The following is a 13,873-nucleotide window of genomic DNA, read 5'->3' as shown; positions in this document are numbered from 1 at the left end:
ATCATTATCATCAACAAAATTGATTGATTGATTGATTGAATGTGATTAGAGAGGGTGAGGAATTTTGTCTGTTTCCAACTGCTTTAGTGTGTGAATCAAGCAAAATGAATGTTGCTGTTGTTTGAATTGATTGGAATTTTTGTTTTGGATTTTTTTTTGTTGGTGAAGAAAGCCTGAAGAGATCGAAGATCATCGATATCCGTTTTCTCATGATATTGTTGATGATTATGGTATGTATCCTATTTTTGATAAAATCAAAATCCTGTTGTTTTGTTTTTTGTTGTAAAAGCAAAAATGAAAACAAAAATTCCAATTCAGTGATTCGATTCAATTCGCAAGAAAATTTCTTGAAAATTTTTTTTGTTGTTTGATAGTAAACCAATCAACACTTGTTGCCTTGTTCTTATATCTATGTTTCACAAAAAAAGAAAAAGAAATTTTAATTTCATTCAATTTCATTGTAATTAATTTTTGTTTTTTTATTTTTTGTAAATTGAAATTATTATTACAAAAAAAACATCATCATTATCAATCTTCATCATCACGATTAATGTTTGATAAAATTGATTGATTTGATTTACCAAAACAAATTGATTCGAATCACCTTAACCGATTGATTTGATTCGATATCCAATCTAGCCAGCCATCGATTTACAAATTCAATTTAATTTTTGCCATATCATAGCAGCCATGTAACTTGCATAGTTTGCATCTTTTTCATTCAAAAAAAAAAAAAACAATTTTCTCTCCGTCACTCTCCCTATGTGTGTTTCACTTCTTTTTTTCAATTTGTTTTTTGTCATCATCATCATCATTGTGAAAATATTGTGATCGATCAATCGATCGATCGATCATATCTGGAAAGAAGAAGATCCATTTTGTTGTTGAACATTTTTTTTTGTTTCAATTGTGTAAATCTTCAATCCTTTTGATGTTGTTGTTGTTGCCGTCTTTTATATCGAAAAAAAAATCATTATTCAACAACAACAACAACAAGGATATCATTATCATTCAACAAGGATAGCCAAACAGCATTTTGGCGATTTTTCTCATTTTTTTCTTCATCACCATCATCATCATCTTCTGCTTCAAGTTTTCTGGTTTCAACGATTTGCTCTAGTTTTTTCTTTTCTTTTCTTCAAATCATTGCCGTTATCGTGTTGCACATTATTTACTCTCCACCATATCGTCTAGCATCATCATCATCATCAAATTTTATCCTTAAGTGTTTTATTTTTTGAAGGTCCAGTTTGTCTTGTTTGTCTATTCTGTTTGTTGATGTTTGGTTGATTTTCTCTTTATTGTTTGAAAACAAAATGATAATAACGGTTCGTTTGGCTGGTTGGTAGGTCAACATTATCATCATCAAAAGCAACAAAAAATTTCTTTGATTTTTTTTTCATTAAATTGTCCTCATTTCATTCACGAACAACAAACAGAAACAAAATACATTATCATCATCAAATAAGAAATTTTATCAAATAGAATTCTTTTGTTGTTGTTGGTGGTGAATCACATATTTGATTTTTTTTGTGTTTGTTCAACAACCAAAAAAAGAAAAATCTTCAATTTGAACCAAAAAAAATTCGAACGAATCATCATTTTGGAATTCGAACGATAATCAAACATTCGATCGAACGAATCCTCAACAACCGATAAAAAGATGCGTTTCACAAATGTTGTTATGTGGTCATTTTTTACCGCATTTTTTCTTCTTTATTTAATGGCCATACGTTTAGTACGTGGTCAATTTATATTATCATCAACAACGAATCATCCACAGCAACAAAAATTTATTGATTTTAATTATCATAATCATGAATCAATGGAAACAATAATGCGTACATTTGCACAAACATATCCAAAATTATGTCAATTATATAGTATTGGAAAATCTGTACAAGGTATGTTCTTTGATTGATCTTTGATGTTTGTTTTACTTAATCTAATCTATTTTAAGGACGTAATCTATGGGTATTACTTATAACAAAAAATCCTAGCAGCAGTAATGATGATGATACATTATTAAAACCAAATGTAAAATATGTTGCAAATATGCATGGAAATGAAGCTGTTGGTCGTGAATTATTATTACATCTAATTGAATATTTATTAACAAATTATGAAAATGATCCATACATTCGTAGTCTTGTTGATAATACCCGTATACATTTGATGCCATCAATGAATCCCGATGGTTTTGAATCATCACGTGAAGGACAATGTATTGGTGGTAATGGCCGTTTTAATATGAGAGGAATTGATTTGAATCGAAATTTTCCCGATAAATTTACTATGCGTAATGAAAAAGAACAGGAAGAAGTTTCAGCAATACGTCGTTGGTTAGAACATATACCATTTGTTTTATCAGCAAATTTACATGGTGGTGCATTAGTTGCTAGTTATCCATATGATAATACACCTGTTAATAGTAAGTATTTGAAAATGGTTTTGTGTTGAAATAGCTGTTTTTTAAAATCAATCCTTTTCATTTCATACAATAAACAGTGTTATCAAGATGGAAACTATCATATGAACCATCATTAACACCGGATAATGATGTTTTTAAACATTTAGCCGAAGTTTATTCATTTAATCATCAAACAATGTATCAGGGAAAGCCATGTCCAGATGGTTCAAGTGAATCATTTCCAAATGGTACAACTAATGGTGCAAAATGGTATCCATTTTCAGGTAAATAAATAATTTGTGTCGGAATAGTCGATATATGTGCTAAATAATAATCATTTCTCATAAAGGTGGTATGCAAGATTATAATTATGTACATGGTTCATGTATGGAGATAACATTAGAATTATCATGTTGTAAATATCCACCACATAGTCAATTACCAGAATTTTGGCGTCAAAATAAAAATGCCTTGATTGCCTATCTAAATGAAGTACATCGTGGTTTGCGTGGTTTAATAACCGATCAACATGGTCAACCTGTTGCTAATGTTCAATTGAAAATAAAAGGTCGTGATATACCATTTAAATCAACAAAACGTGGTGAATTTTGGCGTATATTATTACCCGGTAATTATCAATTACAAGCAAAAGCAATTGGTTATCAAACATTGGAAAAATCATTTCAAATTAATGATGGACAAATTACTTATCTAAATTTGGAATTAAAACCATCATATGGACAACAGGTATGATCATAATTATTAGATTAATTATAAATCAAAGAATTTTAAAAAATTATTAGATCAATTATTGATTATTAGTAGCAATCATTATTACAACAACAATTACACGATAATAATAATAACAATGATGATCAAATTACTACTACTACTACCATCACCACCACCAAATTACCCATAAAATCAGATAAACAACATCCGTTTCCTTTTGAATTGAATGATCCATACTTATTTACTACCAAAACTATTTCTACTAAAACACCATCCACTATTTTTACTAAAACGACTAATTTGATTAATGATTATTCAAATATTAATAATAATCATTCATTATCAATCGATTGTAATAGAATATTTCTGCTGTTGATAATAATTATCATCATGATAATATAGATTATAGGTTTATAGTTTTTTTTCAATTAATTAATTTCAATCAATCAATCAATAATCGATCAAAATTAAAAAACCAAAACCAAACAAAAAAAAATAGTTGCCGTTAACAAGTAATAATGATGATAATCCTAATCAATTCGCTCATCATAATCATAATGTATTATCATTACCATCATCATCATCGTTATCATTTTGGCCATCATCATCATCAACAGTGAATGATCATTCAACATCATCATCGATGACAACATTAAAACCGGGAATAAATTTTGGATTATGGTCAGATTGGAGTTCACGGAATCGTTTACAACAATTAGCAACAGATATTTTTGGTAAACAATTACCAAAACGTAATTCACAATCATCATCATCCGTTTCAACATTACGACAACCATCATCGATTACAAATCTAATAAATCAATTTACATCAAATAATAATCAAAATAATAATAATAATCGTCGTTTTACATATGTTTGGCATCCACGATCATGGATTGATTTGATCTCTAATTATAATCAACAACAACAACGATAATTAAATTAATTAATTTCTCTCTCTCTTTGTGTGTGATTAGTAATTATAATTTTTCTTCGTTGTTGTTGACACCTGAAGAAAAATGATTTATAAATTTTTTATTTCTTACCCTTTTTTTTCAAATGTCAAATTTTGTCTCTCATTTTTCCACCCACGCACTGACTTGATATATATTTTTTTTTTATATTTGAAATGGGTGATAAAATACAATGAAATAAATAAATCATAATGAAACAACCAACCGAGAAAAAAAAAGAAAAGAAATTAATAAACAACCCAAGATAATCCTATAATCTCTTATGATCATCGATGCGATGAAAAAAAATGTTGATAAAAATAAAAGTTCGTTTTTGAAAAGGATATTTTTAGTTATCAAAAAACATTGGACATTGGACAATGATTATTATTATTATTGGGTTCATTGAATCATTTGCTTAGCTTTTTAGTTTTGTGCTTGACCATTTACGCTACACTATGATAAACATTTAGGACAATTTCCGTTTTTTGTTGGACAAGTTAGAAATTTTTTTTCAAAAAGATTGTTGTTATTATCAAAGATTTTCACCATATTTATATTTTTGTGCGATTTTCTTGAATCAAAAAAAAATGTATTTTAAAAAAACGAAACAAAATCTATCCATTTCCCACCCCCTTCAAAAAAAATCATTGTTGACATCTTTGTTGTTGTTGTCGTCGTTTCCTTCCAGAAAAAAAAATGAAAATGAAAACTCATAATAATCATTGTCGTTATCAACGACAATCCATTTCGATTTTTTTAAAAAAACGAAAAAGTAAAATTGAAAAATTATCATTATGATCAGCCGTTTTTTAATGATAAGCGAAACTCGGTTTTTTAACAAAAAAAAACTTGAAACCATGTCATGTCGAAATAAGGTTTTTGAATCGATTTTCGAATGATTGTCATGAAAAAAAATAGTCAACATTTCTCTATTTTAACCTATTGATAATAATGATTGTATAACAGGAACTTGTAAGCTTGTAATGTTTTTTTTTGTTGTTGCTGAAAATTGCAAACAACGCGTAACATTTTAAACGAATGTATCGAATCGGTTGAACAAATTCATTTTTTGAAACAAAAAACAACAACAATGAAATTCTTTCAAATTTCATTACGCCCAGAATAAATCAAGAATGAATTTTCTTACATCCCAGGTATTATTTTTTACGGTTGACCATATTGTAACAATGGCAGGGCAACATAACGTTATTTTTATTTTTCACTTGAATTGCGTGCAACACACGCTACACACCTGGAAAAAAGCGTAACACGGTCGGTTGATTTGAATCAAGCAAATGAAAAATGAAAAAATCAACCAAATAATAATAATCATCATTATCAACAACAACAACCATATGAAGAATACAACGATATTAGATCAGTAGTTTTACTTTACTTTTGTTTTGATTTTTTGTTTTGTTTTTCGTTTCACGGATCAAAAAATTTATATGCATGTATGTTTTGGCCATGTTTATAATTCAAAAATTCAAATGTTATTTATTAATTTTGAATGTGAAAAATCTCTCTCTCTCTCTCTCTCTCTCTCTCTCTCTCTCTCTCTCTCTCTCTCTCTCTCTCTCTCTCTCTCTCTCTCTTGCTGTTTGGCTATTGTAGTTCGCGTTTGTTGTTGTTTTTCATATCATTAACCTATGTAACCTACCTGTGTGTAAGTAATGTTATTTCCTTTTCTGAATGTTTGTTTGTTTGTTTGATCAACTTTTGTTTTGTTTATTTTCTCTATTTTCTTTTTTTGCTATTGTTATTCATTCATTCATTTTTTTTGCTGGCTGGCTATTGTTATATGGTTTGATTGGCTATCTTCTGATGAAAACAAATCATCATCGTATTCAAAATATCTCTTATGTAAACCCAGTAAACAAACGACATTTTCTCTTTTTTTCGCTTGTCAAAAGTAGCCAATTGTCATTTTTGGTTGTTGATACATTTACATGGTGCAAAAAAAGTTGTTTTTCATTGATTTTTTTGGTTGCTTCGATCCAAATCGTTCTGTTTCAAATATTTCTTAACATAGATAACCGTATGACCGGAAAAAAACCGAAACAAAACAAAAATAAGAATGTAAAACATGATCAACAACGTTTCCGTTTCACAAACAACGTGTTTCAATTCTTTGTATGAAATTCTTATTTTATTCTCATAATTTCATTTAAAATCAACCCAAACACATAAAATCATTATCATCATAATGTCAATATCACCATTAGATTTTATCCTATTACAATTTGGTCAACCGGGTTATTATTTAATATTTTTATGTTTTTTACTTTGTTGTTTACAATTACCAATTGTATTTACTGAATATTTATTTAAATATTATCATTATGAACCACCACATCGTTGTCGTCTTACCATTGATGATTTACAACAACAACAACAACAATGGAAACATTTAATTAATGTACATAAAAATGAATGGTATCCATTAATTTTACAGCCATCAAAGGAGCAACAACAAAATGATTATTATCGATCCAAAATCAATTTATTCGGTGTAACGAATATCAATCAAAATTCCTCATCTAGTCATTATCAACAACAAATATTCGATCAATGTAATATCTATATTGATCCTATTTATCATTGGAAAGGTAAACAATCATGTCCAAATGGTTGGGAATATTGGTGGCCATCATCATCAACTAGAAGTGGAAAAAATCTTGTTACTGAATTCAATTTAGTTTGTGAACAAAAACAATCACTATTGATATTAATGAATTTAATTTGTTTAAGTTCATTATTTGGTGCAATAATATTCGGTACAATTGCAGATCGTTTTGGTCGTTGTCGTATATTAAATTTAACTATTTATTTGTTTATTGCATCATCATTATCTGTTTATTTTGTTCAAGATTTTTTACAATTTTTAATTTTTTATAATCTACAAATATTTTTCGTGAATGTAAGTTTATTTTTGTAACTTTTGTAACTTTTTGTAACCTTTTGCAATTAATTTTTATTTGTAAACAGGGATTACAAGTATCAGCATATATATTATTGCTGGAATTATATCCAACACCATATCAATTACGTGCAAATTTTTTCTGGTTTATATTCTATTCATTAATATTAATATTAATATCATTATTAGTATTAGCAATTGATGATTGGCGTTATATGCAATTATCGATTGCAATACCAAGTTTTGCATTCATCACATATCTATTCGTATTACCATCATCACCATTATGGCAAACAATTGTTAAACAAAATCAAAAATCAGCCCTAAAAACCTTGAAACATTTTAGTAAATTTAGTCAAAATTCTTCGACAACCCAAACAACAGCGATTTCAATGAATCAAATTCAACAACATTTACAGAATTTATTTACATCAACATTGACTGTTTGGATACAGCCATCATCGTTTGATCAACAACAACCATTGAATAATGATGATTACAGTATTCAATCACCATCATCGACAATCATTCATCAACAACAACAAACCCGACCAAGTTTATCTCGTCCTGGACCAATATTACGTTGGTTTTTATTAACAAATTTTTATCTATTTTTCGTTTTAACAATATTGAATTCCGAATTATTTGAAAAACATTCATTAAATTTGAATGAAAATCTTTTTATAAATACAATTTATAATACATTAATTGATTTATCATTTATAATTTTAATTTATCATCTTACAATTTGGTAATTTATTAATTTTTTAAAAAATCTATAAATTTTTTAATTTATAACTTTTTTTCATTTACAAATCATAGGCTTGGTAGTCGTATTATACAATCATTATTATTTTTTATAAATGGCCTATTGATAATCGTATCACTTGTATTACGTGAATATCTTATTGTTTATAAGGCAAAAGGTAATTATTATTATGATTTTTCCTTTATCTGATTTTGGGTAATTAGAAAAATCTCTCGTTTTTCTCCTTTTTAAATGAACTAAAAGTTGAACAAAATGATTTTGATTATCGATTATTATTGATACCACCAATCTTAATGGTAATTGCCCGATCAATTGGACGTATAATATTGATTTTTATTTCATTTCATGCAGTGAAATCAATACCAACAAATATAAGGTAGAATTTTTTTTTTGTTCGGTGTGCAAAGGGTTAAATGTTCTAATTTCAAATGTTTTTAATCCACACAGAGCTACCGGTTTTGGTTGTTGTATATTTTGGATGCAAATCGCCCGTATTAGTATACCACATTTGATTGTTTTATCAAATTATCTTCCATTTCATTCATTAGAATTAATGTTTGGTATATTATCTCTATGTAATGGTGGTTTATCATTATTATATCCAAATTTAGAACAAAAACCATTACCAAATACATTGATTGATTTGGAAGAAACAAAACAATATTCATCATCATCATCATTCCAATCTTCATTATCAAAATCATCAACAATGGCCACAACAACAAGAAGGATTTCATCATTATCATCTTCGAAACGTTATCCAAGTTATCGTGATTTAAAAACATTTAATCAAACAATAAAAAATCAACAACGTTCAAATGGAAATGACATTTATATGATTAACAATGCTAATGGTGATTTATTTTCATTATCATCCAATTATAATACGATACATTCAACGCGTCAACGTTCATCGCCACCAACAACACAGAATCCGAATAATGGCCACGAAATCCTAATTCATCGAAATGATTTACAAAATTCATTAAATTCATCAAATTCAAATTCAAATGGTGAAAATCATACCGAAACAACAAACAGCGATGAACGAATATCATTATCCGATTCACCATCAAATTCATTTCAAGCACAAATTATACAAACAAGAAATAATAATAATAATTCAATGGCAAGACCATCATATATACCATATAATAATAATGTTGATGATCCATTTTTACAGGAACTAAATAGTAGACTTCATCAATCACATGATGTTTAAATATTTTTTTTTATCTTTGTTTTTTTCATAATTAAAAACAATTCTTATTTTTGTAAATTTGGAAAACTTTACGGAATTTTTCCATCATTCTCGAGCTTGGAAAATTTTCCCGGAAAATTTATTCTGCTCGCCACATGGTTGGTTGCGTGAATTTTTTTTCAATTTTGGATAATTTTTTGATTTAAAAGAAAAGAATTTTAACAAAATCAAAACAAAATGCGTGTTGAAAAATGTTATTTTTGTTCATCACCGCTTTATCCTGGTCATGGTATTCAATTTGTACGAAATGATTGTAAGGTAAGTCGAGAAAAAAAAACTCAGGTGAAATGAAAATTTCCAGAATTATAACGGAAAATTTCCCTATTCGAAAACAATTTTAGGTATTTAAATTTTGTCAATCAAAATGTCATAAAAATTTTAAACATAAATGTAATCCACGACGTAAACGATGGACAAAATCATTTCGTAAATCAAATGGTAAAGAATTGGCAATTGATTCAACATTTGAATTTGAAAAACGACGAAATATTCCTGTAAAATATTCACGTGAATTATGGTCAAAAACATTGGAAGCAATGAAACAGGTAAATCAAATTCGTCAAAAACGTGAAGCACATTTCATACAACAACGACAAATGAAAGCAACATTATTTGAACGTGAAAAAGATCGTCGTGAAGTAGCCAGAGATATTTCATTAATTAGATCAGCAAATGCTGGATTACGTATACCGAAAAAATCTAAAGTTAAAGTGATTAAAAGTACAGATATTGAAGATGATGAAATGTTATTAGATGAACAAGAACGACCACAACAACAATCGGATGATGATGATGAAGAAATGCAAAGCGATGATGAACAACATTCGCAACAAGCCATATTGAATGAATCATAAAAATTTCATCAATTTTTTTTCACCGCTTTTCACATCATAATCCATTTTAAAACTTTTTTTTTTTTTTTGAAAAAATTAATTTAAAAAATTGAAATTAATAAAAAAAAATTACGCTAAAATCCCACACTAGATGGCGAAACTTGTTCTTTTAAAAATTTTTTTCCCATAAATTTCAAAAATATTTTTCCATCTTTGTCCATTTGATGATGGTAATGATGTTTGCAACACCAAAAAATAAAATAAAAAATCTAGATTGGAATTTTTTCCATCATCATCAACAAAAAGTGTGGGCTTACTGTGTGATATTATGCAATGACATAACTGGGTTTTGGAAAAATTTTTTTTATCATTTTTCAAAAACGGACAAAAAATTCCATTTTTCATTATGTGGTCGTCCATAAAATTCAATTCAACCAAACTGCACATTCTTTTCTATTAGATGATTCGATAGATGTGATAAAGAAGGAAAAAAGAAGAAAAAATTTAAATTTTAAATTTTTTTTTTTCAAAAATTTATCATTTAGCTTTTTGTTGAACAACAAAAAAAAAAAACAATATCCTCTTGGTTGTACGATAATCGATTGTTTGATTGATTGATTCGATTCGATATAATCGATAGTCAAGAGATATAGATGGATGAATGAATCAATCAATTAATCAGATCAAATAATAATCGATTTTGGAAAAAAAAAATTTTCAGTAAATATTCTTTCCAAGAAAATTTCTTTATTTTTAGACCTTTATTTTTTTGTTATTCATTAATTCTGATTAATTTTGTTTTCATAATCATCATCAAAAAATATTCACAGAATTCCTTTTAATGGATTAATGGGAAACAAAACAATCGCCGAACAGAATTTACATTACCGTTATTTGTTTTCATCAGAATCATTTTTGTTTTTTTGACAGTTAGAAGTGGTATGGAATTGATGGAAAACATTTTCTATATAAATTCCTTTAGATATTCCAGGAGGGTGACCGAAACAAACGAAAAATGACAGAAAAAATGGCGCCAAATTCATTGGAAATTGAAATTAAAAATATAGATCAAAGGAGAATACGCATGAGCGAATTCTTCTGTTACCGTTATCATCAGTTGCCCAAGAAAACCTGGATCAAAATGAACAAGAATATTCTCTCTTCACTTCATCAATATATAACCGGTTCCTGATAATTCTTTTTTGGTTGTTATTTTTTTTTATTATCCAAAAATGAAAATACCACTACCCCAGCGATATATCACATCATTTTGGATTCAACAAACCAAACAGAACAAAAAAATCGAAGAGGTGGGAGAAGCAGACATGATAAATTATATTAGAGGTTTTTTTTCTTCTTCTTTTCGTTGTTTGATTTTGGTTTTTCTTCTTTTTTGTTTGTTGAAATTTTTCTGGTTGTCTCTTGTAGCCAGAATATTCTTGATTTTTCTTTCGTTGAATTTGAATATGCAAAATGACTGAATGATAACACGTGCTAGGTTTTTGGTGCACGTGTTTTCATTTGATGAGGATTTTTTTTGGTGGAAAATTTTTTGAAAAAGTTTCATATTTTTTTTTTGTTTCTCCAGCCAAACAGCAACAGTTAAAGAGGGAGAAATGTTTCTTTTTTTCATTCGCAAAAACAGAAAAAACAAAACACACACATCAAGCCATTGTATCTTGTCCTTGGATCGTTGTTTTCATCATCATCATCATTTTATTTTATTTCATTTTTTTCCAACTTGCAATAGCTTCGGTTGTTGTTGTTGTTGCTGCAATGTGAGTTTGATGAGAAAAAATAATGGGGGGAGTGTAGGAAGAAGGGAGGAAGGATTCATTGTACATGTAGATATTGTTGTTGTTGTTGTTGTTATTTTCTGGCTTATTTATCACCATATTTGACAACAACAACAACAACAAAAAAACTGAAAACATTTTAATATTGCAATCAGTTTACTTTACTTTTTGCTTTTTTTCATTCGTTGCTGTTGATTGTTTCATTTGATATATTGTTTTGGTTTACCTTTACAATATATTAGATTGATTAATAAATTGCAGGCAATTTATTAATTAATATCCTGATGATGATGATGATGGTGATGAAAACATTGTTGTCATGTTGATCATGATAATGTTATCGATGTTTCAACAAACCAAATCAAACCAAAAAAAAGGGAAAAATTTCATCAAAAAAAGAATGTTTTTTTCGGTTTTTTCGAATATATTTTTTTTAGGGGAAAAACAGATTCGATTCGATTCTATTTGCACTCAATAAGGTTCTGTTTGTTTTTTTCCCCATAATATACCGAGCGAGAAATCGGGAATCTTTTCTTTTTTTAAAATTCATTTTCAATTAATTTTTGGTTTTTCAAAAAAAAAAATAATTTGAAAATTTGAAAATTTATTCTGAAATTGATGACATATACCTGCTGTAGGGTAAATTATCAAATTTGATTTGGATTTTTTTTTCTCGAAACAAACAAACGAAATGTCATCATTTCACGGATGAACTACAGAACGCATGCGTAAATTTCAAAAAGAAAGAAAGAAAAGAAGTTACGTTAATGAATTTTATTTCGATTAACTTTTTTACAGAAAGAAAGGACCCAGAATAATAATAATTCTTTGAATTCGAATTTTTACTTTATTAAAACCACCCCCTCCAAGCAAACAAATTCTGTAACACCCTCCCACACACACAAATATTTGTCATTTACGTAAACCGAAACAAAACCCAAAAAACAAAATTATTACGTCATTTAAAAACATCATCGATTTGTTTGTTTGTGTTTTTGCTGCTCTGTTCCGGTGAATCGGCATTGAAATCAAAAAAATTCAGATTTTTTTTTCTTCAAATTGTTACGCAAAAGATACGCATGCGTATCATTGACCAAAAAGAAAAAACCACATGTATGAATTTGAATCGGATAGAAAAAACATCCATCCATCCATCACCATAATCACATTGAACTTGCTGCTGTTTTTTTTTTTTTGTTTTCTCATTTCCTCACCCTCGCACATCACAAACATCATCACTGCCACTCCCACCCCCCACAAACACACCCACTCAATTAACCAATCATCAGCCAAATATATCGATGTCCTCCTCTCTGTTCAACACCAAGAAAATTGAAAAAAAAAAATCTATTTATCGCAGTCGATAACCTTTCATTCTTTCACTCAAATCGCTGGAAAATTCGCAGATTTTGATGCAATTTTTGTTTTGTTTATCTTTTTTTTTCGTTATGTGAATAAAACAGAAGAGAAAAATATTGCATCTTTGATGCTGCTGCTGCTGGATTTTCCTTTTGTCAATTTGAATTTTCTTGACTTTTTTCGTTATCCATAACAAACCAAAATTGTTACGGATTTTCACACATGCGTACAATCATCAACAACACACATCCCGAACAGAAGAAGAATTCAGTTTAAAGATTTCAATATTTTTTTGTTCTGGTTTAGGTTTTTTTCTCTGGCCAGAAAAAAAATCATATCCAACAAGCAAGCAAGGATGCGCTAAAAGATTTTTTTGTGTGTTGTTGATGTGTGTGTGAGGTAGTGGCGCCATTTCATTTTATTCAAAAATGAAATCGGGGCGTCCAACGAACCAAGAAAATGAACAACAACGAAGATGGATATAGTCAGTGACTGAGAGAAAAAGAAAGAAAAAAAAGTTCAACAAAGAAGAAAAAAGAAATGAAACGAAAGTTCAGGTCGTTGTTCATTGACGGACAAGTTGACGGGTCATTGACGGTGTGTTTTTGTTGTTTTTTTTTTTTTTTTTTTTTTGCTAAAAAGGATGTTTACATGATGATGTTTATGTTTATGTTTGTTGTTGTTATTGTGGAATACGCATGTCATTTGTGAATTTTTTTCTTTTTTTTGAAAATAATTTTCTCTCTGTATTTTTTACCATCGGGACCATAATCATTGGGATTTTTATTTTTTTCTTCTAATTTCCAATCAAAATTAACAAAGAATTTTCAATTTTTA

At 28.3% G+C, this 13,873-nt stretch overlaps 3 protein-coding genes across 6 annotated transcripts; all 3 read left to right on the top strand.

Moving 5' to 3' along the window:
* LOC113795238 (carboxypeptidase D-like) lies at window positions 1-4,320 on the top strand. Of its 4 annotated transcripts, none has more exons than XM_075820849.1 (6): window positions 1-230; window positions 640-1,904; window positions 1,961-2,431; window positions 2,509-2,694; window positions 2,760-3,157; window positions 3,236-3,638. In XM_075820849.1, exons 2-6 carry the CDS (start codon window positions 1,664-1,666, stop codon window positions 3,542-3,544), a joined length of 1,605 nt encoding a protein of 534 aa, XP_075676964.1. In that variant the 5' UTR covers window positions 1-230; window positions 640-1,663; the 3' UTR covers window positions 3,545-3,638. The 4 variants fall into 4 exon arrangements, with proteins under 4 accessions (XP_075676964.1, XP_075676965.1, XP_075676963.1 ...); XM_075820850.1 differs by having other exon boundaries at window positions 25-230; window positions 3,214-3,355; XM_075820848.1 differs by lacking the exon at window positions 3,236-3,638 and adding an exon at window positions 3,642-4,320 and having other exon boundaries at window positions 26-230.
* A 1,525-nt stretch (window positions 4,321-5,845) lies between these two features.
* LOC113795261 (solute carrier family 22 member 2-like) lies at window positions 5,846-9,009 on the top strand. The gene is made up of 5 exons (XM_075820898.1): window positions 5,846-7,018; window positions 7,087-7,769; window positions 7,841-7,944; window positions 8,031-8,163; window positions 8,235-9,009. Exons 1-5 carry the CDS (start codon window positions 6,305-6,307, stop codon window positions 9,007-9,009), a joined length of 2,409 nt encoding a protein of 802 aa, XP_075677013.1. The 5' UTR covers window positions 5,846-6,304.
* Window positions 9,010-9,122: 113 nt separating this feature from the next.
* Window positions 9,123-10,022, top strand: RpL24-like (ribosomal protein L24-like). Its single transcript, XM_027345430.2, has 2 exons — window positions 9,123-9,306; window positions 9,390-10,022. Exons 1-2 carry the CDS (start codon window positions 9,226-9,228, stop codon window positions 9,900-9,902), a joined length of 594 nt encoding a protein of 197 aa, XP_027201231.1. The 5' UTR covers window positions 9,123-9,225; the 3' UTR covers window positions 9,903-10,022.
* Window positions 10,023-13,873: the final 3,851 nt, after the last annotated feature.

Source organism: Dermatophagoides pteronyssinus, unplaced genomic scaffold (assembly GCF_027571235.1).
Source record: "Dermatophagoides pteronyssinus isolate colony J.1.1.1.1 unplaced genomic scaffold, Derpt_VIB-CSIC_2022.12 sq0008, whole genome shotgun sequence".
NCBI lineage: Eukaryota > Metazoa > Arthropoda > Arachnida > Sarcoptiformes > Pyroglyphidae > Dermatophagoides > Dermatophagoides pteronyssinus.
Note: the sequence above shows the minus strand (reverse complement) of the source record. Positions and strands in the feature narration are given on the sequence as shown.

Excerpts from the sequence above, each read along its gene's own strand:
- LOC113795261 (XM_075820898.1), top strand. The coding sequence starts at position 6,305 with ATGTCAATATCACCATTAGATTTTATCCTATTACAATTTGGTCAACCG. Across the intron at positions 7,770-7,840 it reads ATTTATCATCTTACAATTTG|GCTTGGTAGTCGTATTATAC; the intron begins GTAATTTATTAA and ends TACAAATCATAG. Across the intron at positions 7,945-8,030 it reads TATTGTTTATAAGGCAAAAG|TTGAACAAAATGATTTTGAT; the intron begins GTAATTATTATT and ends ATGAACTAAAAG.
- RpL24-like (XM_027345430.2), top strand. The coding sequence starts at position 9,226 with ATGCGTGTTGAAAAATGTTATTTTTGTTCATCACCGCTTTATCCTGGT. Across the intron at positions 9,307-9,389 it reads TTGTACGAAATGATTGTAAG|GTATTTAAATTTTGTCAATC; the intron begins GTAAGTCGAGAA and ends AAACAATTTTAG.
- LOC113795238 (XM_075820848.1), top strand. The coding sequence starts at position 1,664 with ATGCGTTTCACAAATGTTGTTATGTGGTCATTTTTTACCGCATTTTTT. Across the intron at positions 1,905-1,960 it reads TATTGGAAAATCTGTACAAG|GACGTAATCTATGGGTATTA; the intron begins GTATGTTCTTTG and ends ATCTATTTTAAG. Across the intron at positions 2,432-2,508 it reads TGATAATACACCTGTTAATA|TGTTATCAAGATGGAAACTA; the intron begins GTAAGTATTTGA and ends TACAATAAACAG.